Here is a 24,923-nt window from a genome sequence, read left to right on the forward strand (position 1 = left end):
GTTCTTCAGCCACGATTTTGATGATTATTTGATTTACGTTTACGTAAATATGTGTATATATATATAATGGCATGTTTAGATATTTGTGGTTTGGCAAACTGATAACCAGTTCAGCTAGATGAATAGTAACTATCATTCGTATCCGAGTCTATTTGTTGCAAGTAGTTTATGAAAGACATAGATGTCAGATAACAAAGAAATTAAGTTCGTCTCTTGAAAACATATAACTTCAGACTATGAGAGAAAACAACGGCTCCGATCGTATTATGGCAAATTGTGTGGTTTCTCTAGCTAGCTCTCTTTTCCTTCACACTTTCTCCAACGTGACGCAAGAAGGTACGTCAATCTTGGAAGGAAATTCCACAGGATATATGTTTCCGGTCTTAATGTTGGTTTTTGCAAACTCTTGAAATGTAGCTTTTGTGCTAAACTTCATTAAAAAAAATGAAGAAGAGAGAAATATTTACTTCCACATTTATGTCAACTTTCAGTATGGTCGGTCACATGTCATAATTGTTCCTTAGAATGTTGAACATGAGGAAGAATATTGATTTCAACGAAAAAATTATTTAGTGAAGATTCTCGAGTCTTGGGAGATGCTCTCACTCAGATGAAGTTTTTTTTTGCTTGTAATGTAAGCAAATTAACAGCGAGATATTTGAGTTCATGGTGTTGATAGTTTTCATAGATTTGTCGACCTTTTCTTCTAAATCTTTTAATAGACCATTGTCAAAGACAAACAAAAAGAAAAAGAAAGAAAATACATTTCCTCTTGTATGTAAGAATCAAACCAAAATTCTGTGAATTCTTCAACATAACTCATTTGTTGTGTAATTCTCAGGCTGAGGATCGCTCATCTTTGAGATCTCATTGACATGAAAACTTCACAAAGACCAAAACACCTTTGAGCAAAAAGCAAAATTAAAACCTATGTAATGGCCAAAATTATTATCTCTTTTAAAAAAAAAAAGGCCAATTATATGCTTTAACGGTCTTGCGATGTAAGAGTGCACAGAGAATAGTAAATGGATGACTTTGTTACTTGAAGGAAATAAAAAGAATTTTGGCTTGCATCATTTTGTTAGAGGGGAAAGTCGACAGTGGCTAAAATTCTAACACTTCCTCTCTCGGCTCATATGGACATATCTACAAAGTTTATCGAGAGTGGCTAAAATTTTGTTATGTTTCATGCATGTGGAGGGGAAAAGTCGACAACAGAGGTCCCATACACCAAAAAGTATTAATGTATTGTTGGTATAGTATGTATATGAATAGTTCCTGGATTGTCACTTCCTAGCACAAGTAGAGCTATTAAGTTATTATTTAACCTGTCCTTGTTTATTGTTGGTACTATATGTACTATGAATAGCTCCTGGATTCAGGTTGAGCTAGTGAATCGTTTTTTGTTTTGATAGATCCTATTGATTATCAGGTCTGTACTTAGTGCTATATAGTCTATCATTGTGAAACGTATCCATACCAGTTAAGATATAGACACTCTAGTTATACACATAATCTTAAACAAACCAAATTGTAAGACCTCCCTTAAATAGGTTCTCTTACTGCAATCTAGTGATAACATTTGATGAAAGAGTACTTGTTTTGGTATATGATTTTTTTCTTGCAAAAACATTGCAAGATTGGTTCCAATCATCCTTTTTATTAAATGCTCTTGTCTGATAACTTGCTTGGTATGTCTTTCTGTGTAATAAATGATGACAGCGATGATGTCAAAACTAACATTACAGTTTTGAAGAGTCTGAGCTTAGTTAAAACTACTTGATTTAACAAGTTGGTTTAGAAACAAGTTAAAGACTTTGCTGATTTAACAGGTGAGTGCTGCATTTATTCTCGCTGAAAAAGAGAAACTGAAAAGCCTTATTGTCCTCCACATACTTTTATCAAATCCAAATCAGAAAAAGAGGCAAAGTGAAACCAATATTTTTTTAGTTTCACCGCTAGTAAATTTTAAAAGATGAATCATTCCGATTCAGTCACAGGAAGAGACCACGCCTACTTTCTTTCCACATATCAACAAGACAAAAAGTCTTTCATCTCGTGTCTTGCAATAGTAAAGTGGGTATTAACAACACAGTACTAGTACCAGTATATAAACTACACCCTTCCTTAATCTTTACTCAATTCAAGATCTTGTCCTTTATCTCCTTTTTTCTTATCTCTTTCTTTAGCTCTCTTAAAAAAAAAAAACAAGATCACAATTTCTGAATCTTGAGAGAAAAACAATGCAGTCAACAACTCTTAGTGGCAACTATGGCTTCCCTCTCTGCATCTCTGGGATCGCTCAGCAGCTGTCTCTCTCCAAAGAGTAACATATGCTTCTTACTTTGGTCTCTTCTATCTCTCTTGAGATCTCCTGAGTTTATTTTGACTTGTATCTCTCTATCCCTTTGTGTTGAAGAATGGCAGATCATGACAAGAGAAGGAAGGTGGTGAAGAGGAGAAGGAGATCATATGAGTCCAGGAGCCATGGTGAAGAAGAAATGGGTGTGGAGAGATACAATGAGCTATGGCTTCAAGAGATGAGAGAGAGTGAGGATGTTAGAGATCTAGTTGCTTTATTACTAGATCTAGAGTCATGGAGCTTTTCTTCTCACACAGCTAAAGCTGCTTAGTGTTGAGATCTCATCAAGTCATGTATGTTTCTTGTAAAACTGCAGATCAAGAATCTTTAGCTGGAAAAAATCTATGAAATATTCCTAATGTTTTCACAGTCATTTGTTTACACGTTTATTTGTCGTAGGCGTGGATGTTCTGCTGCCTCTTTTGGCCTTATCCTATTGTTTTGGTTTTTAGTTCATAACTTCTATGTTGGATAACTGCTTTGTGCTTTATCTAATTAAAGCTTTACTTGTCGTTTGCTAATCAACGATCATAACTTAGATTTGTGCTGAAACGTACCTAAACATTATTAACCCTTGAACAATGAAATTCTTGATGTTATTTTAGTTATTATTGTCCGACAAAATCTTGAACAGCCTACTGTTAAACTCTAAGATAAGGACAAGCAACTTCAATAAACATTCAATGAACACTAAAAAGCATTGGCAAAATTATCCAGAAAATGCATAACTAAAACCATAAGTAACAGAGATATCAAAAAAAGGTAGAGAGATGAGAGTTGTAAAAAAAAAAAAAGCCTCAAACACATCAAAGTTTTTTAAAGCAAAGTGAACCAAGCAAGAGATAAGTCTCATCATTTGGCACCCTTCTTGACTGCAGCCTTGGTGACCTTGGCACCGGTTGGGTCCTTCTTGTCAACACTCTTGATGACACCAACAGCCACGGTCTGCCTCATGTCCCTAACAGCGAAACGTCCCAAAGGTGGGTACTCTGAGAAAGTCTCAACAACCATGGGCTTGGTTGGAGTCATCTTCACCATACCAGCATCTCCATTCTTCAAAAACTTAGGCTCCTTCTCGATCTCTTTACCAGATCGTCTGTCAATCTTGGTGAGGATCTCAGAGAACTTGACTGCAATGTGGGAGGTGTGGCAATCAAGGACAGGGGCGTAACCGTTACCGATCTGACCAGGGTGGTTCATGATGATGACTTGGGAAGTGAAGTTAGCAGCTCCCTTGGCAGGGTCATCCTTGGAGTTGGATGCAACATACCCACGCTTAAGATCCTTGACGGCAACATTCTTAACATTGAAACCCACGTTGTCACCTGGAAGCGCTTCAACAAGAGACTCGTGGTGCATCTCAACGGACTTGACCTCAGTGGTCAACCCTGAAGGAGCGAATGTCACAACCATACCGGGCTTGAGCATACCAGTCTCCACACGACCCACTGGCACCGTTCCAATACCACCGATCTTGTAGACATCCTGAAGTGGTAGACGCAGGGGCTTGTCTGAAGGCCTCTTTGGCTCGTTGATCTGGTCAAGAGCCTCAAGGAGAGTTGGTCCCTTGTACCAGTCAAGGTTGGTGGACCTCTCAATCATGTTGTCACCCTCGAATCCAGAGATGGGGACGAATGGGATTTTGTCAGGGTTGTACCCGACCTTCTTCAAGTAGGAAGACACCTCCTTGATGATCTCATCGTACCTAGCCTTGGAGTACTTGGGGGTAGTGGCATCCATCTGGAACAAGTAAATGTATACAAAAGATCAACCTGTTAGAATCGTATCACAAGTGTGCAATGGTAATAAAAAAACAATGAAACGTTAGCTAACCTTGTTACAGCAGCAAATCATTTGCTTGACACCAAGGGTGAAGGCAAGAAGAGCATGCTCACGGGTCTGACCATCCTTGGAGATACCAGCTTCAAAACCACCAGTGGTAGAGTCAATGATAAGAACAGCACAATCAGCCTGGGAGGTACCAGTAATCATGTTCTTGATGAAATCACGATGTCCAGGGGCATCAATGACAGTGCAGTAGTACTTGGTGGTCTCGAACTTCCAGAGAGCAATATCAATGGTGATACCACGCTCACGCTCAGCCTTAAGTTTGTCCAACACCCACGCGTACTTGAAGGACCTCTTGTTCATCTCAGCAGCCTCCTTCTCGAACCTCTCGATGACACGCTTGTCAATACCACCAAGCTTGTAGATCAAGTGACCAGTTGTAGTCGATTTGCCAGAGTCGACATGGCCAATGACCACAATGTTGATGTGAAACTTCTCTTTACCCATAGCTGCAAATCAAAGAAGTCAAACCATTAGAATCATAACAAACAACCACCTGCAACAATTCAAGATACCAAAACCTAAACAGCAATCAACATGAAGATATCTTCAAAATCAAAGATCTAACATCAATGCAACAAAGATCTGCCATCAATACTATAAATCTACCTTACATATGCACCATCATGAACGCTTTCATAGCAAAATCAAATACAAATTGAAGAAACCAACACGAAGCCTATAGATCGCGATGATTATTAAGTCAGAATCACAAGCGAAGCTACGATAACAGTAAACAAGACGATTCACTGCAAGATTTCATCAGAATCATGCTACGCTAATAGATCGGGGAACAATCAGATCTGAAACTCGACGCAGAGCAAGCGATAATCACAGTCAAAATCGAGCTTACGATAAGAAAGCTAAACAAGAGAGATACAAACAAAACTGCAGAGATCGCATCAAGAATCATAAGAAGAATGATAAACCTAAAGAGAGCGAGAGATTAGCTCACCTGCAAGTAAGAATCTGAGAGGGAGTCTTGCGGCTACGAAACTAAGCGAGAGAACGAAAGGAGAGTGAGCTCAATGAACAACACAGAGTATTTATAGCTACGAGCTCTAGGGCTTTCGCATTTTCGTTTGCGGTACTAGTTTTTTACCAGTTTACCCTTAGGCGTTTTAGCCTTTCTAATGTTTTAAAAATGATTTGCTACACTAACCGAACTGGTCTTTGCTTAATCAAATCTTATTATCTAGTAGGTAGGCGATCATGGCTGCTACTTTTAACAAACTGACCATAAGGTATTCAACAAAACATGAAGAAGTTAAATACGAACAATTAAAATTTTTACAACGAATTTAATTACGACATGTTATCAATAGTCAACTGAAATTAAGACGATTTAAATATAAATTTGACTAACCCTATTAAATACTTTTTAATTAATATTACGTATATAAATGATACCATTGAATATGGATTACTTTAGAAACTGGCAACAATGGTACATGCTAGTTTGTGTGTACAACATAAAAAGATATATCTTGGTATGCAAGAACCAATCCTCATTCCTAACCGAATCACGGTTTTAACCACTAACTAAGCAAGAACTAAATGAAGAGGGATTACCAATGTGCAAAGACTAAACAAAACAAAACACATGTTAGAACTTGATGAAACACATGTTAGCTTTCTAAAGGACGAGGCTCTCTCTTGGTAGTGAGCTCGGGGCAGGAGATTGGAAACTTGGGTTTATAGGGCAAGACTTGGCAAAAGGACTATACCGATATTTTCGTCTTCTTCAGGAGTGTAGAAAATGATGGTAAAAAAAAAGAATTCATCTTTGAGCTCTTGGTGTTGATTGTTTTCATAGATTTGTCAACCTTTTTAATAGGCCCCCTATTAAATACAAGCAAAACAAAACAAAAATTGAAAGAAACACATTTTCTCTTGTGGGTGTGAATCAAACTATATATAAAATTCTGTGAATTCAGCAACACAACTATTTCTTGTAATTTTCAGACTGAGGGTGTGCTCATTTTTGAGAGCTTAGACAAGAAAACTTCACAAAGATGAAAAACCAAAACATCTTTCAGCAAAGAGCAAGAACCAGTCTTGGAACTGATTATCATTTCATGCTCAAACCAAGGTGACTATGTAATAACCAATTATATGCTTTGACTGTCTTGCAATGTAAAAGTAAAACGATAGATGACACTGTTTCTTGAACGAAATAAAAAGAATTATGACTTGAAATAGCTTGCATCATTTTGTTAGAGGGAAAATGTAATTAGAGAATAGAAAACTACATCAAGATAATGAAATACCTTAATACTTCAGACTGCATCTCTCTGAATGTAGATGCACATATGAAACACATCGAGAATATGTGACAAAAGTATCTCAACAAATATATAAAAAAAATAACAAGAATGTCTAAAATGAGTATCTCAAAACTTGAGAAACTCACCCTTATGTTTTTCAAATGAAATGTCACTATAAGCTAAACTCATACAAAAGGGTGATGAGGCTATCTCTCTTGCTAAACAAATATTTGTTTGCATTTTGGAAACCATGCATAGAAGAGGCAAGAACACTCATATGTTGATTGTGTATATATGTGTAATCACTCTATTAAACTCATTACACCCATATAATATGTATATATATATTAGAGCAACCACATTCCATGGGTCCTCAACTTTGAGTCTCTCAAAAATTTACGAAAAAATATAGTATTTAAATGAAAGAATATCTCACATGTTGAGATACTCATTCAACAATGTCAAAAATGTCTCATTTTGGAATACTTTTGGATGAGTTTCTTTTCAATACTATTTTAAAAAACTTTTGTGAGGAATTCAAAGTTGAAAACTCATGCAATGTGGTTGCTATTTGCCATAAGGGTAACAAGAAATTACTATTTTTTTACCAAAAAGGAAAGGAATTGACTAAACTAATACCATCACTTAGTTTGCGGGTTTCTATGTGGCAATAATCAAATGAACTATTATTCGAAGTGAGGTCATCGTGTTCACACCATCTCCAATGATTTGGCATTGCCTTATGTGTTACAATTATTTCGCATTTGTTCAGTTAATCTGAGCTCTTGATTTTGATTCCGTATTTCAGTATTTGTTATCACTAGTAACATACGTACAAACTTCATTGACAGTGGTGAAATTTTGTTTGTTACGTTTCTCATGCATATGGAGGGGAAGACGCGACAACAAGGTCAGAAGGTCCCATTGTAAGGCTCAAAAATTATTACCTTATCCTTTAACTAGTCCTTGTATATTGTTGGCAGTGTCGGCTTAGCAAATGTGCTCAAGACACATTTGCACAGGGTCCTTTGTTTTTTTTTTTAAAACTTAGGGCCCTATTTGCTAAAAACTATAAATATTAGGGTCCTAATTTTCAGAGTTACTGCAATATAGCTAAAGTTTGGGATTTTTTTTTTTAATTTAGCACAAGGTCTTAGCAGTATTTGGGCCGGGCCTGATTTTTGGTATTATATGTACTATGAATAGCTCCTGGAGTGTCACTTCCAAGTACAAGTAGAGCTATTAACATATCATTTAACTAGTCCTTGTATATTGGTGCCATGAATAATAGCTCCTGAATTGTCACTTCATAGCACAAGCTGAGCTATTGGACCGTTGTGAAACTTGTCATACCCACTAAGATTTACACATTCTAACCATACACAGAGTGATTGGATAATGTAAGAGTAAAATGGTGGGAAAATGAAGTGGGAAAGAGAGGAAATAAATTTTTAAAAAGTTGGAGTAAAATTTTCCACTTGCTTAAAGTGAAGTAATAATTTATTCTAGTTACCTTCATTTTTAGAGTAAACTGGTGGAAAACTTATTTCACTTGATAGGACAAAAAAAGTGAAAAAGAGAGTAACAGCTGAATTGAGAGTAAATATTTACTCTTAAGTGGTATATACTGTAAGACTTCCGTGACATAGAACTACAATCTAGTATAAAATTTGATCGAAGAGTAGTTATTTTGATATTTTTTTTTTCAAAACATAAGATTAAATGCCAATCATCACTATTAAATGGTCTTGTCTGATAACCTGCTTGGTATGTATTTCTGTGTAATAAATGGTGACAGTGGTTGCAAGACCAACAGTCCAACATTACTGCTTAAAATTTACACAAAAAAAATTAACATTACTGTGTTTAAGAGTTTGGTTGAAAAATTAGATGAAATTTACTTTACTGAACAAGTTGGTTTAGCAAACCAGTTGAAGACTTTAATGATTTAACAGGTGAGCGTTGCATTTATTCCCGCTCAAAAAGAAAACTGAAAATCCTTATTGTCCTTACTCTATCAAATCCAAAATGAGTGAAAGAAAAGGAAAAGAAAAGGAAGGGAAAAAGAAGAATCCAAACTCGAGTTGTTGTTATACTGCGGAGAAAAGATGCAAAGTGGAACCAATACTTTTTACTTTCACCGCTAGTAAATTGTAAAGATGAATCTTTTCGGTTGAGTCACAGACCATATCCACTACTCTCTTTCCACATATCAACATGACAAAAGGTTTTTTTATCTCAATAGTAAAGTGGGTATTAACTACATAATACTAGAGTACTAGTATATAACCTACCCCTCCTAAATCTTTTACTCAATTCAAGATCTTGTCCTTTTTCTCGTTCTTTAGCTCTCTGTTAAAAAACAAGATCACAATTTCTGAATCCTTGAGAGACAAAGAAATGCAGTCAACAACTCTTAGTGGCAACTATGGCCTCCCTCTCTGTATCTCTGGGATCGCTCAACAATTGTCTATCTCCAAAGAGTATAATATGTTTCTTATGTTCATCTCTTCTATCTCTCTCTTGAGATCTCTCCTCTGTTTACTTTCTATCTCTAATATCTCCTTCCTTTATGTTGAAGAATGGCAGATCATGACAGGAGAAGGAAGGTAATGAAAAAGAGAAGGAGATCAGAAGAGTCCAGGAGCCATGGCGAAGAAGAAATGGTGGGTGTGGAAAGATTCGATGAGCTATGGCTTCAACAGATGAGAGAGAGTGAGGATGCCAGAGATCTAATTGCTTTGTTCCAAGATCTATTAGTATCGTGGAGCTTTTCTTCTCACACAGCCAAAGCTGCTTAGTGTTGAGAAACCCAAAAAAACACTTTAGATAAGTAATGTCTGTTTCTTTTCTTTAAGTTATGCATGTTTCTTGTAAAACTGCACATCAAGAATCTTTAGCTGGAAAAAAACTTTAAAACATTATGTTTTCACAGTCGTTTGTTTACACGTTTATTTGTCGTTGCCGTGGTTGCTTAGATGCCTCTTTTGGCCTTATCCTATAGTTTGGGTTTTTAGTTCATACCTTTCTTTGTTGGATAATGCTCCTTAAGCTTTAACTACTTTAACCTTTATTGATACATCGTATTGTTCTGAAATATTTTAACAAACAAGGGGATAATTTGTCTTATAAATCTCATGAAAATTGAATATTGAACACCAAGGGGTTTAAACGTTTTCTAGTCGTTGCTTCCCAACAAAATCTTGAACAGACTGGTCTAAAAACTCTAGATGAGTAAAAGCAACTAACAAGGACATTCAAGAACAAAGAAGCACTAAAAATCATTAGCCAAAACCATCCACAAACAGCATAATTGAAACAATGTCGCAGAAAATATAAAAGAAGGCTCAAACGCCATCAAAGTTTTTTTAAAAGTAATAGAGAAGTCTCATCATTTAGCACCCTTCTTGACTGCAGCCTTGGTGACCTTGGCACCGGTTGGGTCCTTCTTGTCAACGCTCTTGATGACACCAACAGCAACAGTCTGCCTCATGTCCCTAACAGCGAAACGTCCCAATGGTGGGTACTCTGAGAACGTCTCGACAACCATGGGCTTGGTCGGAGTCATCTTCACCATACCAGCATCTCCATTCTTCAAAAACTTGGGCTCCTTCTCGATCTCTTTACCAGATCGTCTGTCAATCTTGGTGAGGATCTCAGAGAACTTGACTGCAATGTGGGAGGTGTGGCAATCAAGCACTGGTGCGTAACCGTTACCGATCTGACCAGGGTGGTTCATGATGATGACCTGGGATGTGAAGTTAGCAGCTCCCTTGGCAGGGTCATCCTTGGAGTTGGATGCAACATACCCACGCTTAAGATCCTTGACGGCAACATTCTTAACATTGAAACCCACGTTGTCACCTGGAAGCGCTTCAACAAGAGACTCGTGGTGCATCTCAACGGACTTGACCTCAGTGGTTAACCCTGAAGGAGCGAATGTCACAACCATACCGGGCTTGAGCATACCAGTCTCCACACGACCCACTGGCACCGTTCCAATACCACCGATCTTGTAGACATCCTGAAGTGGTAGACGCAAGGGCTTGTCTGAAGGCCTCTTTGGCTCGTTGATCTGGTCAAGAGCCTCAAGGAGAGTTGGTCCCTTGTACCAGTCAAGGTTGGTGGACCTCTCAATCATGTTGTCACCCTCGAATCCAGAGATGGGGACGAATGGGATTTTGTCAGGGTTGTACCCGACCTTCTTCAAGTAGGAAGACACCTCCTTGATGATCTCATCGTACCTAGCCTTGGAGTACTTGGGGGTAGTGGCATCCATCTGGAACAAGGAGTATACAACAATCCATGCGTTAGAATGGCAACACAAGTGTACAATCAACAAGCACACAACGAGAAGTTAGCTAACCTTGTTACAGCAGCAAATCATTTGCTTGACACCAAGGGTGAAGGCAAGAAGAGCATGCTCACGGGTCTGACCATCCTTGGAGATACCAGCTTCAAAACCACCAGTGGTAGAGTCAATGATAAGAACAGCACAATCAGCCTGGGAGGTACCAGTAATCATGTTCTTGATGAAATCACGATGTCCAGGGGCATCAATGACAGTGCAGTAGTACTTGGTGGTCTCGAACTTCCAGAGAGCAATATCAATGGTGATACCACGCTCACGCTCAGCCTTAAGTTTGTCCAACACCCACGCGTACTTGAAGGACCTCTTGTTCATCTCAGCAGCCTCCTTCTCGAACCTCTCGATGACACGCTTGTCAATACCACCAAGCTTGTAGATCAAGTGACCAGTTGTAGTCGATTTGCCAGAGTCGACATGGCCAATGACAACAATGTTGATGTGAAACTTCTCTTTACCCATAGCTGCATATAAATACAAAAGCAATCAAATCATTAGAATCAAAACAAATAACTATCTCCAACAGAATCAAATAAAGCCACAACATCACGATGATCCATAGGTTTAACATATTTTTAAAATCGAAGATCTAACAACAATACAGCAATTCTAGCTCACTATGCATCATCATCAACTAGACGAAACGATTCTAAGCCATAACAACAAGCGAGACTACTATCACATCAGATATTCAAGAATCCAGATGAAATAAAGTAAACGCTAACAGTAAACAAGACGAATCTCTACAAGATTTCATCAGAATCATGCTAAGCTAATAGATCGATGAACAAGCAGATCCTCAACTCGAGAATCGAAACCAGTGCAACATCACAGAGCAAACGATAATCACAGTCAAATCGAGCTTACGAAGTGAAATCTAAACAAGGGAGACATTAACAATACAGCGGAGACCTCATCGAGAATCATAAGAACATGGCGAATGATAAACCTAAAGAGAGGAAGCTTTGCTCACCTGCAAGTAAGAATCTGAGAGCAGTCTTGCGGCTGTGAAAACTGAGCGAGAGAGAACTAAATGAGAGTGAACCCTGCGAACAAAACAGTGTATTTATAGCTACGAGCTCTAGGGCTTTCGCATTTTTGTTTCGTTAGGGTAGTTTTACTAGTTTGCCCTTACGCGTTTTGGCCTTTCTAATTTTATTTGATCAAATTAATACAATTTGATTAATCAAATCTACTTTGGTATGTAGGCGATTAGGGGTGGGCACTTTACCCGATATCCGAAGTGGCACCCGAACCCGATCCGAAAAACCCGAACCGAAATCCGAACCGAAGTAGTAAAATACCCGAACGGGTATTGAATAAGGAGAGATTGGATACCCGAACCCGAACGGATAATACCCGAACCCGAATGGATATCCGAAGATAACCGAACATATGTATAATTAACCTTGTATTTCTAGTTTATATCTCTCATTTTATATAAAATATTTATATTGATACTACATATACTTTAAGTTCATATGATATACATACAATTACGGAAAAAATGATTTGCTACTCACTTAAAATGTATGTCAAGTTTTTATTTCAAAAATTAGCAAAACATTACATCCAAAATTTTTTTAAAAAAACTAAATTAATGCCTTTTTAGTTTTAAAATGTTATGTCCAAATCTATTAACCATTCAATCTATTAAAAATAAAAAAATTAGTTAACTGAAAGTTATATTTTTAAATACAACAAACTTGAGAAATGAAAATTTTAATTTTTTTTTCAAAATCTAAATATCCGAACCCGATCCGAAATAACCGAATCCGAACTAAAAATACCCGAACCCGACCCGAAGTATAGAAATACCCGAACGGGTTCTAGACCTCTATACCGAAATACCCGAAAATCCGAAATACCCGATCCGAACCCGAACGGGTACCCGAACGCCCACCCCTATAGGCGATCATGCCTGCAACTCTTAACAAACTGAGCATAAGTTATTCACAAAAACATGAACAAATTGATTCCTCAATTAAATAACAACAGTTAACTTTTCATAACGAATTTAATTACGACATGTTATCAATAGTCAACTAATTAAGATGATTTAAAGAAAAGAATTGACGAACCTTATTAAATATGTTTTAATTAATATACGTATTAAATGGTACTATGGAACATGGATTACCTTTAGAAACTGGCAACAATGTGTACATACGAGTTGTGTGTACAAACATAATAAAATCAATCTCGGTATGCAGAACCAATCTTAATTGAATCACGGTTTAACCACTAAACAGACCCATGTTAGCACTTGATGAAACACATGTTAGCTTGCTAAAGGACGAGGCTCTCTCGGTGGTGAGCTCGGAGCAGAAGATTGAAGACTTGGGTTTCCAGGGCAAGACTTAGCAAATTGGCAATACCGGCATTTCCAACGCTCTTCTTCAGGAGTGTACTCAGCTTCTCTTTCACTTCTCCAAAACTCAATGACTTCTTTGTATTTGCTCATCACCCACTCGGGATCATGAGTGAATCTGATCTCAGCTATTATAGAACGGTCTTTCTGAAACTCATACCTGAGCCAAAGTTTCCCAATCAGCTAGAGGGTTTGATACAATAAGATTATCATATAACATCAATGTTCTTCTTACCGTAGTAGTAACTGATCATTCGCAATCGGAAGCATCTTAAAAGTGCTTTCATAGTACCTAACTATCTCCTCAAGAGTCTGCATCAGAGTAAAAAAAACTTATAAGTATATCAATAAAACCATCTTCAAGTGAGTGAATTTCTGTTCATATTATCACTTAGTGAAAGAATATTGTGCAGAGTCAAGGATAAGTATACCTGTGCTGGGATTCCTGCATCAGCAATGTTATCTCTGACATCTTGAGACAAGACCTCGTGGCGGTTTAAAGCAAAGTAGTTGAAAAAACGTGTGGCGGGGAACTCTTCTCTGACAACAGTGTCCCATAGAAGCTTGTAAAGCATCACCTGTAGCCTATTAAATTTTATGGTTTAACATTTGAGCTTCTGCTGAAGAGCATTACTATAGCAAGTACTTACCTTCCGTTCCTTCTTTGTGGCTCAGCTGGGAGTGTGTCCCGACCTCGAGTCTTGGTATCTATCAATAAGGGTCCAGTATCAGAAGAGTCTTCTGCAGATGCCTTTCTAACCTCATCAATAACCCCCACAATCCACTGACCTCCAACAAATCCTACGCTGATGAATCACTTACATAATCAAGAACTAGGTTACAAATGTGCACAAACTATAATACCTTATTAAGCAACTAACAAAGGGTGGATTCTAGTTATACATTTTATACAGAAGTAGAGGTGATTAACCAACTCACTCACAGTAGCAATTCACGGGTTCGTCCTTCGAACAAGAACTGATTAACGCCAGCAATGGAACTGAGTAGCTTCAATGCCCACTTATCTTCATTTGATTCAACTTTAACTCGAACCCTTTTAACTACCTATCCATCCATTACCAGCAGAACAAAAGCTAGAAACAATGAGCCACCATAAAAAAAAGAACTTAGAGATTATCAATAAGCACATCATATAAAAAGACCTCTTCTTCAAGCTCCAAGTGACGAGCTTGACCAAGCTTCATAGCTTTACTAACTTTTCTCCTGCCAAGACACAAAACATTCTCCATTTGCTTCTCACACCATTCCTATAAATAAAAAAACAAATCAAATCACTGATTCGAATCACAAATTGATGAAGGAAGGAAGAGATTTGAATCGTACAGTGCCGGTGAGATCTGTGACTCCCAAAGCTTGGTTCTTTCTAAACCGGTGCAGGAGAGAGTCTTCGATATCCACCGAGGAGCAAGCAGAGAGTTTCCTTTTGGAGAACATGGCTACTGAACGGGCGGTCTTGGAGATTTCGCCGGCGATGATCCGCGACGGAGAAGAAGAAGAAGCAGCCGAGCGGATCGCGGAAGGGAGGAAGGAGCGCGTGGCGGCGAAGGCTGCGTCGAGGATGGCCATTTCTTCTTCGGTGATGATCTCGATTGGGATCTCGGGGACATGGTTGGATCTTCGGGTTGAAATAGGGATGGTTGCGGATTGATCGGATGTGGTGGTGAGCGAGTCGGAGGTTGACTCGGAGTGTGACTCGGCCATTTTTTTAAAAAAAGAGGAAGGAACGTGTGGTGTTGTTGTCCTTTCGTGTCCATTTGAAAAATATAAAACTCTCAAGGTAAAAAAGTTTTTTTTTTTTTTTAAGTAGTTAAGGGAGCTCCAATAGTTCTCAAAATGATGTAAATCTGAATTTTACTCCATTGATTTCCCTTGAATATAATTTATTAAATTCTAATAATGATTTATATTTAAGGAATTTGCAAATTTTTCCCAACAATAATTTTACTGTAAATACATAATTTTAGTTTTTAATGAAATATATAATAATTTAAATGAATTTATAATTGGGTTAATGAAAGTATTAATAATTATGTCAAAGTATAAAACACATTTATTTAATATTTTAAAATCTATTTTTTTTTTGTAAAAGTTAAAGAATCAATTTGTAAATAAAAAGTTTTAACATCAAATGAGTTTGTGAATAGTATTTCCTCAAATTTGATTTGATGCTATTCATATTCTTATTTTCTCCACAAAATAATTTCTTTCATTTTTTTATATTTTCCTTGAAAATGATTTATTATTAGAGATAATATAAAAGCAAAGAACAAAGCTATGTGTAAATCAATTTATTTTTTAGCTTAATTTTGTAAGCTATATGTACTAGAAATTGACTCGGGTCAAGAACAAATCTATTAAGGTCTTAAATCAGTTTGTTTTAAAGTTTAACATTGGATATGTTTATTAATTTACCGTCTGTAGTTTGTTCCATTATATATTGTACATATGAACAGACCTTATTGTACATACAACAAGCATTATGCACTCTTAAGCCCCAACTTTCAAGCAGGCCAGCTTTCAAGTAATGCCATAATCCAATAAAAACATGCAAACGTGAATGTAATCTAGTCATTAGGCGACCACATTCTCTGATCATCTTTTTAAGCCACAACCGGGTAGGATGCACATGTCGCAATACCTGCAGATTCAAGAACGTATCAACAACAGATAGAGCGAGAGACTAACAGTTAACAGCTGAGACTGTGAGCATCATATGATAATGGTATTTATGTTTTAATGAGGGTTAAAAGAACTTACCACACATGTTCTTGCCCATCTCCATCTTGAAGTAACCTTTGTCACCCCAACCAGCTCCCCATGAGTTCTTTATAAGCCAATATGGAACACCACCTTCAATTCCATAACCAACCGCCAAAACCGCGTGGTTCACATCCTAATGCCACATTAAAAAATCTAACTGAGCACTAGCTAACAATAAGCTAACAGAGTGCTAACATTCATGTAGCATTTTAAAACAGTTTGAAGAAGAAAGTCTCACCGTTGGTGAACTTTTACAGTCCTTATCTGTGTAAACTCCGCCATCGTAAAGCCGGAACGAGTGTATAACCTGGAATGCTATGCTTACTGGTCGCACCAACCCAACCGCATGCTTCAGTTCATCTTCAGCACCCTGTTGTTGTTTGAATCCTCATTACAGAGAACAGAATGTATATGTCTAAAGAAGAATCCGTAAGAGATGCTTTACCAGAGTAATGTTGACTGAGTCGAGGACTTGTACACCGATGTTTTCAGATGAATATTTGCAGGTTCCATCTTTGCCGGTGTAAGGATAAGCTTCCTCAGTGTCAAGGCCACCGTTGGATTTGATGTATTCAAAGGCTTGGGAAGGAAGGCCACCGTTGCAGCCAAAGTTGTTGAAAGCTCCAGCACAATCCACAAGCTGTTGCTCGGAGAGAGAAATGCCTTTTCCAAATGCTTGATGATATGCTGCCTCAAGAGCTCCTGTCGTGCTGCAGAGCGAAATCAAACATATGACACAACAATAGTAGCTAATATCATTTTGTTTTACCTGAAAGTCCAGCAAGATCCACATTTGCCCTGGTCTTTGACTGGACTAACAATACCATCTTCTCTCCAATCTTTCTGCATTTACACAATTAAAAGACTCAGAGCAAAATTAAAAAAGAAGGTAAAATAAGTTTTCTTAAAGCAGAAGAACAGGAACTGGACTTACGGTTTCCGGAAGAGCTTCTTCGGTGAGTTTGTGGCTTCCCTTTAAAGTAGCAGAGCAGTTCTGAGCCGCACCAAGCTTGCTCCTTTGAAACTCTTCCCAGGTCATATCAGCAAACTCTGTATTGATTCAACAGAAACTTAGCATAACTCAGATTAAAAATGGGTCAATCATTGCCCTCAAACCATTAGAAATGTCTGCCGTTAGGACAAAACAAACATCCGAAATCCCATGAAAAATAAAGTACAAGAAGAATCTTAAATAAGGACAGCTAATTCTCATAGAAGCAGAACACTAAACTAGTCTCTCAAACCACTAGTAATGTCTGCAATAGGACAAAGAAGCATTCACAAAGAACGAGAAACAAATAAATTTGATTGCAAAACTTTGGACCAATAAGAATTTGATTCACGTGAATCAAAGCAAAAGCCAAAAATCAAAACTTAAAAAAAAAAAATTCCACGTAGTATATTACGGAAGAATAAAGTTAGTTTACCCCCAACGTATTTATACCAATGTGACAGTTGTTTGAATCCTAAACGCCACGCAGATAAAAACAGTCAAACAGTTCAGCGATCCACAAGAAAGGAGGAAGACTTACGATTGAGACCGAGTTTGTAAGACAAGCCTTTCTTATTGGTGGATCTGATCAAATCAAGACTCTCCTTGAAGATAGAGAATCTGAGCTTTATCTCCTCCGCGTTCTCATACCTTTTCCCATACCTTCATCACACAAAACGAACAAACGTTTGTTTATTAAAAAAAAAAAGTCAACGGCGAAGGCAACTCGTAGTGGAGGATGGGACTTACCGATGAGTGAAGCGAGCGAAGGAGAGAGCGTGACGAGATTGGCCTAAGATCTGGACAATGGATTCCTCTGCCTCCCGGAGACCGTCGGAGACCATACGGATCGGGTTTGACTCGTCGTATCCGATATTCTCCGCCGTTGCCGATGCGGCGATGAGTATCAGCAGAAGCAAGGATGATAGGATCGCTCTCGCAGACATGGCTTACTTCTGTTTTTGCCAACCAAAAGCTTATGCTTCTTCTTCAGTGTTTAGCTCGAGAGCAATGTGAGTTGACTTGAAGACGGAAGAGAGAGATTACATATGGAAACGTGATTGGGACAGGTGGTGGTTTGTGAATGGACCGTTATTTCTCCTATTTACTTGGGATGCTAACCTGTACAGTGATGTCATTGTACACCAACAAGATATCAAATCATATGCTCCATGATTTTATACGAAAATTTTGCAAAATATCCCGAGGATTATGACTCATTCAGTATAACACTTTTAATTTATAACCCCATCCTTTAAACAGACTTTTAGATTAGCCTGCAGATCTCCCAAAAAATAATAATTGTTGGTCGTCTCGAAGTTAAAACATTTAATCTTGGTATCATTCCCACTGCCATTTTAGTTTTAATGTTGAATTGCATTAAGACATTTAGTTTTGTTAGATGGCATTGAACATTGCCTTTTATGATCTGGCGACAGGAAACTACTTCATCGACAAGATTAGGTATACGACAGGAATGTTGAACAGTGAGGAGCACACTCAAGAGACCAGTACATTCCTATATGTAACGTGAGCAATGTACATATACTTTCTTATTTTATCAAGAAATAGTGAAACTGCAGCAAGTGAAAACACACACGAATTCTCAAATGCAGAGAAAATAGAGAAGGGTAGAAGGACACTGGACTAGAGTATCTGAAATAGAGACACAATAGTTTTCAGATACAGGTTTGTTCATTTTACTGAAAATATTCGGGACCAAATTGCAGTTGCATTTCTTCCCTTTCCGTTGCTCTTTACTCCTCTGAGATCAAACGTCTTCACCTTGTTAAATTCATTAGCAGTGTTTTCTCTTGCCTTAACTCCTCTCAAATCGAACGTCTTCACCTTGTTAAATCCACTGTCAATTTTTTCTCCTCCCTTTAGTCCTCTCAAATTAAACGTCTTCACCTTGTTCGAGTCATCAATCTTAGGCGCAATAGCTGCTAACACACCACAAATTAAATATATTTATATCACTTAAAACGATTCTCAACAAACAAACATATGAGTGTAATAAACTTCTGCCAAGTATGGAATAGCGTTGAGAACATGTTTCTTCCATCAATATTTGTTTTCTTGTTTTTTCGATACTCCTCATCAATGATAAAAGTGTTTTTATAGGGTTACTGGATTATATTTTCAGTTTCTCTTCTTATGTATAGCCTTTTAGAAATATAGAAACTTTTCTAAAAATATGTCGGAAGTTATAAAAACATTTGATACGTTTATAATCGAATATATCAACTTGCCCTATACTTTACCGAGGCTACCGTTAAAAGGCCTCTGTAAAATATGTGTACCTCCTTTATCTTCTTGTCTTGCCTGATATTGGGTTAAGTCTCGCTGGGTATATATGCATTTGACATCCAATTTCTCCGACCTTCGTTCAACTGTTAGTTTCTCGTTTGATTTTTCATATTTTTCAACGTCTACCAGCGTAAAGCTTTCATCATGTCGTCAACTTTCTCATCAGCCATTTTCTTGGCTTCCGTGACAGTTCCTTCTTTCTCAGGCAAGCCACTGTTCTTGTTTACAGCGTCAAGCTGTACATGTAACTTGTCTGCCGCATCCTCTCGTATCCAACATTCTTCAGTTTTAACCTTTGAGTCCTCCTTGGCTTTCACAGCCAGTCTTCCTTCCTTCTTACTGATCTTCCTCTTCCAGAAATATGCGTTTCCCAGATTTGGAAGACATCCGCTTCTCATAACTTCCTTTGTAAGTTCTTTATCAACGATCTTTAGTTTTGTTCTTAGATTTCATATGTTGGACGCAAATTTGTTGAAAGTGCAACTCAAAAGATGACTCTATTAGCCTATTAGGTTGTTTTGACTTCGGTGTACGTTATATACATACATTTCATGTTAATGTATGTTTATGCTTGCCATGGAGAGCCGATATATCATAATGGGATGTGCCATAAAAACGCGTAAACGGTGACCAATTCATCACTGGTTGCTCATTTATTCACATCTTTATTTTTTAACACAAGATAATATTTCACCTTTTTTTTTTCTGCCAGCATGTCATCGATATATGACCAACTTAATTAATCAGGCAAATATACCTCGTATACTCGTATTACATCTCTGTCATTAGGCTGTTTTTCTCTGTATCAATATATATACAGTTTTTAAGTTTTATGTGTATTTTATGCTTGTCATGGAGAGAAACGCGTAAACAGTGACCATTTCATCATCCCCTGCGTATTAATCATGAAGCATTACAATAAATTTTTGTAGCCACGTGTCATCATTATGATGATTCTTGAAATCTTTAGAAAAATAAATTGGTCCATATAAGTATATATTATACCTTTTATTAAACTAATTATCAAATTGATTAGTAGTGTACAAAAGAATATTCTCAATTATTTTTTAAATAAGAGCTATGGAATTACCTAATATGATTAACATATATATGATAATTAATGATTATAAATAATACATATTTGATAACAATTTTTGTATCCTACCTTTTTTGTTCGATTATATATTATTAAAAGAAATTAAATAATCACATTAAGCATATAATGAAAAATTAGAATTTTTTCTTACTAAAATAGTAAAAATCTCACATTGAAAATTTTGTGATCAATAGTTTAACTTTTTTTTGTTTAAGCAAGATACAAATGATCATATATCATATGAATATGAAATCTCATTAATAAATATTCAATTCATTTTAAATATATATTAATATCATTTAAATTAAATTATATACTATATAAAATATATAAATATGTTAATTTCAAAATTTTCACTGAAAAATTATTAAGATCTTAATATTTTAATTTTGAAATTTGTATTGAAAAGCCACAAATTAAAATTTTCGTGATTAACGGTTTAAATTTTTGCTACAACAAATATTAAAATGTTAATAAAATCATATGAGCAGGAAGTATCAATAATAAATAATTATATTAAAATATACTATATCTATCTATGTCAATATCATTAAAGGTTAATTATGTACCATATAAATTAAATAAAATGATTTTGTTTTATTTATTTACCAAAAACATGATTGTAAACAAAAAGGGCATTGGTTTTGATTTATATGCTTACTCTAATATATATAATTTATGTATACAATTTTTTTTAAATAGATGGTTTCTAATATGTTATTTGATCTTAACAATTCCAGAAATACACATCTTCGAATCGAAGTGATTTTTAATATTGTAAGCACTATATATATATATATTATTTATTCATATTAAATAATTTACTCTAATTTTTATTCTTAAAAAGTTTTTTATGAAATATCATGACAATATTGCAATCCTTTTGAGTTTCTTCGAAAAATGAGAGATTTGATCATTCATCTAATATTTCTTTCTTCCTAATATCCTATCTAGCTATTATAATTGTAAGAATGAGAAATTTTGAATTATTTATTATAAGCTTTATGGTTTATCATTTAATAAATCAAACAGTTCTTAGTATACATAGTTTACATATACTAGAAATGTAAAGTATTATATATATATATATATTTACCGGTATACTCTTAAGTAACCAAACTTCAAAAGCGTAGGTTAATAAAATAAGTAATTTGTTTTGTTGATCTAGAATTAGATATTTTTAGACCGAACTGGTGAATATATATTAGACAGACATTTATTTTTCAAGTCTGCACTTATATCATATTACAGCTTGATATATTAGATCTGAACACTAGCTTGTGAATAGAGTTTACGAGTAATTTTCTTCAAAATTTTGATTCTTAGATTGTATCTAGAGTGGAACTAATTTTTACATATGTCCATATTTTAAATTTGACATTTATATAATTCATCGAATTCACAGAAGAAGTAAAAAAAAACAAAACTCATATTGGTGAAATAAAATGAGAACAAAAACACAAATTTTAAAGAGGTAACAAAATGATTATTAAGAGCTTGACTTGTTTCCCCGCTACCACCCGCAAACGCAGATTGTGCGGTTGGTAGCGGTTGACAGCGTTTCGAAACAATCATACAAACCGTTACAAATCGCTTCAAACCGCTCTGAACCTCTTAAAATCAAAAGCTGGTTCCAGTAAGCGTTTGCGGTTGCGGAAAGATAATTTTTTTTTCTTTTTAAAAAAATGATATAAATACAAAAATAAAAATATTCAATAATTTTTTTAAAATGGAATTATAAAAATACTAAAATATATCTATTATATTTTAATTAATATTATAAAATTTTAAAACAAAAATATTTTCTAATAATTTTAATAATTTAAAACTATACCAATCTAAATATAACTTTCATATTTATTATAATATTATGATTTTTGATATTTTTATAATTATATAAAATATAAATATTGTTAATTTATTATTTAACTGCTGCTGTATTTGGTAGCTAACCAGTCATAAATATCCCACAAACGCACTAGTTTCTAACCGCAGAACCAGTCGTATAAATCTCTTAAAACTGCTAGAAACCATCCACAAACGTCCGCAGCCGCAACCGCTGCGTTTGAACCAGTCAGACCCTTATTTTTGAGACGTAACGAAAGAAGGGAAGAGATTTAGGAAAGATGAACGAGAACCAAATAACTTTGAAAGAGTTGAACGAGGTGGTAAAAAATTGTTAAGTTCTTTCAAAGTCATTGGGACCCCTTTTCACTTTGACCCAATAACTTTGTTATTTCAAAGTGAAAAAGTTTTTAATTCTTTGGAAGAATTGAACGATCCAGTGACCTAAACGCGTAAGCTAATCTCTGTTGAAACTGATATCATTTAAATATTTAATAGTATGAAATTCTGTGGAACATACTTCCATCAATTCTATTAAAAACATCATTTACTTTCAATAATTATTCGATCAGTCAATTCTACAAAACTTCAAACAAAATACAAAACATTATATTCTATTTTAGTAAGGAATGAATATGAATATATTCTATTCTTTTATATCTCATTCAATTTATTTCCTTTTCTTTATTCATTCCTCCATTTTTGATTTTCTATTCAAGGCCTATAGATATCAATCTTTTTTTTTTTTAACGTCTGAAAACGAATTCATAATGTCATAGAAGAAACAATAACCAATAGAGCAACAAAGAAATTTAAAAACACAAATAACACCATTGAAGATGATGAACCTACACAAACTTAACCTTAAGGGAAAGGCTTAAGAGTTAGTGATAGGTAGATCACTCCGAATTCAATCTCTTTTGAATCTTAATTTTAAAACTTAACAAGGTATCACAATTAGTTTAGTAATCCCGTTAGAAAAGCTTATTGTTATAAAATACGATTTAATTTAAAAATTGTGAAGATTTGTTACGTCGAGGGAGAGTAATAAATGTTATATAAGAATTTTAAAAGGATTACTACTGATTGTTTCAAAAAAAAGATTAATTAATACTGATATATAAGAGACTTATTCTAATTCACTAATAGTTATCGATTTTTGGGTGATGAAAGCCACAACGTATGCTTCAATCTTTTAGCTTGAGGGACAGGAACGAGAAATGTGGTGGTTTGTTAGTGGACGATATTTGTCCTGACAATCAGAGATCAATCATATTTTCATGATTTCAACGAGAAATTGCAAAAATAAACCATCAATTATGCCCTAATTCGGTCTAGAACCCTCAAACTGTTTTTATATTAATTTTAAACACTCCCAATCAGTTGCTTAAACAAAAAAACACTCCCAATCTTTAACAAAAATAGAGTAAATGAGTAACATATAATACAAGAAATTTCGATTCTATAGTTGGATTTAAACCAGACCCTTCTTGTCTGTTATGCAACCAAGAAGTGTAGTAGTACGATTCAGTTTTATTAAGATACTGCAGGCTGTTTCTTCTTTTGACTGAAAAGAAGCGAGAACAATTAATTGATTCTCGCCTCGTTTCTGCTGTTGTTGCTATTGCTATTGCTATTGCTTTGAACTTCTCTCAAACTAAACGTCTTCACTTTACTGAATTCATCAGCCATAGTCGTGCGTTTTGGACGATGAGAGATTTCCAAACAAAGTGCGAAGCCGTCAAACGGATGATCATCAAACTCATCATCAACGAATGACTTGCCGTTAAGAGTCGCTTCTCCTTCTTTTTTGCTCTTCTTCATCCATCGAAATATGCTTGCAAGACTTGGAAGCCATCCGCTTCTCAGTTCTTTCTTTGTATTCTTCTCCATCAAAGATTTTTCTTTTGGCTTTTGTTTTGTTTGTTGTAAGGGAGATTTGGAGATAAGAGATAATTTGACTTCGATGATCTATTTATGCTTAGACCTTCAGGGTTTGGTATACAAATAATAAAAAACCTCATACATGTGAATTGTGTTCATACTTGCCACGAAGAGAAAGATCGTAATGAAATATGTCATTAAACTGCGTAAACGGTGACGACATCATCATTATTTCTAATTCTTTATTTATGCTTAAGTAAATAATTTCGGAGTTGATCTATTTCATTTATAAAGGGTGAATCCACTTTTGTTTCATACACAAATTTAATTACCTTTAAATTCATACCCAAACAAAACTAGGTCAATTCATACATGTTGTGACAGTGTTCATTGGTTAAATATTTTTAGGTATCATATGATGGTTTAATAGGAGTTAGCTTGCTTGATTAGTGCCAGACATCTTGTTCAGATTGCTGTAATGATGTATCTCAGCTAGATGTCTAAAATTTTAGGAAATTCTGAAGCAAAACATGAATTGAAAGAGGAAAAATGTAATTAACTTATTTAGTGATTTTTTTTAAAAAGTAACTAAGTAAAAAAATTAGTAAGCATTTATTAGCTGATAATGACCAAAAAACCAATGGTTTTGCTTGGTGGGCCATGAATGTCCCAATTATCAGTTTATTTGGTAAACTATTAAAAGCTCATGTAACTCATACTTGATTAGATCATATTTTGAATCGGAACAATAAACTTATTCAAAGAAGTCAGTTGTTTGACTATCTTAAATATGGTTTAGAGA

The 24,923-nt window shown here is 35.5% G+C and overlaps 6 protein-coding genes across 9 annotated transcripts; 2 read left to right on the top strand and 4 right to left on the bottom strand.

The window, feature by feature from the left end:
* The first annotated feature begins 2,059 nt into the window (after positions 1-2,059).
* LOC106385878 lies at positions 2,060-2,883 on the top strand. Its single transcript, XM_013825784.3, has 2 exons — positions 2,060-2,326; positions 2,420-2,883. The coding sequence occupies exons 1-2, from the start codon at positions 2,244-2,246 to the stop codon at positions 2,631-2,633; spliced, it is 297 nt and encodes a 98-aa protein (XP_013681238.2). The 5' UTR covers positions 2,060-2,243; the 3' UTR covers positions 2,634-2,883.
* A 147-nt stretch (positions 2,884-3,030) lies between these two features.
* Positions 3,031-11,879, bottom strand: LOC106385889 (elongation factor 1-alpha 1). Of its 2 annotated transcripts, none has more exons than XM_048750032.1 (3): positions 11,817-11,879; positions 4,196-4,659; positions 3,031-4,102 (listed from the first exon to the last, which is right to left on the bottom strand). In XM_048750032.1, the coding sequence occupies exons 2-3, from the start codon at positions 4,655-4,657 to the stop codon at positions 3,215-3,217; spliced, it is 1,350 nt and encodes a 449-aa protein (XP_048605989.1). In that variant the 5' UTR covers positions 4,658-4,659; positions 11,817-11,879; the 3' UTR covers positions 3,031-3,214. The 2 variants fall into 2 exon arrangements, with proteins under 2 accessions (XP_048605989.1, XP_022556140.1); XM_022700419.2 differs by lacking the exon at positions 11,817-11,879 and adding an exon at positions 5,166-5,367.
* LOC106385871 lies at positions 8,771-9,431 on the top strand. The gene is made up of 2 exons (XM_013825772.3): positions 8,771-8,960; positions 9,059-9,431. Exons 1-2 carry the CDS (start codon positions 8,878-8,880, stop codon positions 9,276-9,278), a joined length of 303 nt encoding a protein of 100 aa, XP_013681226.2. The 5' UTR covers positions 8,771-8,877; the 3' UTR covers positions 9,279-9,431.
* On the bottom strand, positions 9,734-11,942 carry LOC106385862 (elongation factor 1-alpha 1). Its single transcript, XM_048750034.1, has 3 exons — positions 11,817-11,942; positions 10,844-11,307; positions 9,734-10,756 (listed from the first exon to the last, which is right to left on the bottom strand). Exons 2-3 carry the CDS (start codon positions 11,303-11,305, stop codon positions 9,869-9,871), a joined length of 1,350 nt encoding a protein of 449 aa, XP_048605991.1. The 5' UTR covers positions 11,306-11,307; positions 11,817-11,942; the 3' UTR covers positions 9,734-9,868.
* A 973-nt stretch (positions 11,943-12,915) lies between these two features.
* LOC106385845 (exonuclease V, chloroplastic-like) lies at positions 12,916-15,008 on the bottom strand. Of its 3 annotated transcripts, XM_013825746.3 has the most exons (7): positions 14,559-15,008; positions 14,378-14,482; positions 14,158-14,279; positions 13,865-14,020; positions 13,646-13,799; positions 13,450-13,526; positions 12,916-13,374 (listed from the first exon to the last, which is right to left on the bottom strand). In XM_013825746.3, the coding sequence occupies exons 1-7, from the start codon at positions 14,934-14,936 to the stop codon at positions 13,125-13,127; spliced, it is 1,242 nt and encodes a 413-aa protein (XP_013681200.2). In that variant the 5' UTR covers positions 14,937-15,008; the 3' UTR covers positions 12,916-13,124. The 3 variants fall into 3 exon arrangements, 1 of the variants encoding a protein (XP_013681200.2); XR_007320362.1 differs by lacking the exon at positions 12,916-13,374 and having other exon boundaries at positions 13,510-13,526; positions 13,646-13,792; positions 14,559-14,988; XR_007320363.1 differs by lacking the exons at positions 12,916-13,374; positions 13,450-13,526 and having other exon boundaries at positions 13,777-13,799; positions 14,154-14,279; positions 14,559-14,989.
* A 563-nt stretch (positions 15,009-15,571) lies between these two features.
* Positions 15,572-18,065, bottom strand: LOC106385833 (thiol protease aleurain). The gene is made up of 8 exons (XM_013825738.3): positions 17,737-18,065; positions 17,528-17,649; positions 16,930-17,045; positions 16,765-16,838; positions 16,441-16,705; positions 16,234-16,365; positions 15,993-16,128; positions 15,572-15,873 (listed from the first exon to the last, which is right to left on the bottom strand). The coding sequence occupies exons 1-8, from the start codon at positions 17,931-17,933 to the stop codon at positions 15,836-15,838; spliced, it is 1,080 nt and encodes a 359-aa protein (XP_013681192.2). The 5' UTR covers positions 17,934-18,065; the 3' UTR covers positions 15,572-15,835.
* Between the last annotated feature and the right edge of the window lie 6,858 nt (positions 18,066-24,923).

The sequence above is a fragment of the Brassica napus genome, chromosome A2 (genome assembly GCF_020379485.1).
Source record: "Brassica napus cultivar Da-Ae chromosome A2, Da-Ae, whole genome shotgun sequence".
NCBI lineage: Eukaryota > Viridiplantae > Streptophyta > Magnoliopsida > Brassicales > Brassicaceae > Brassica > Brassica napus.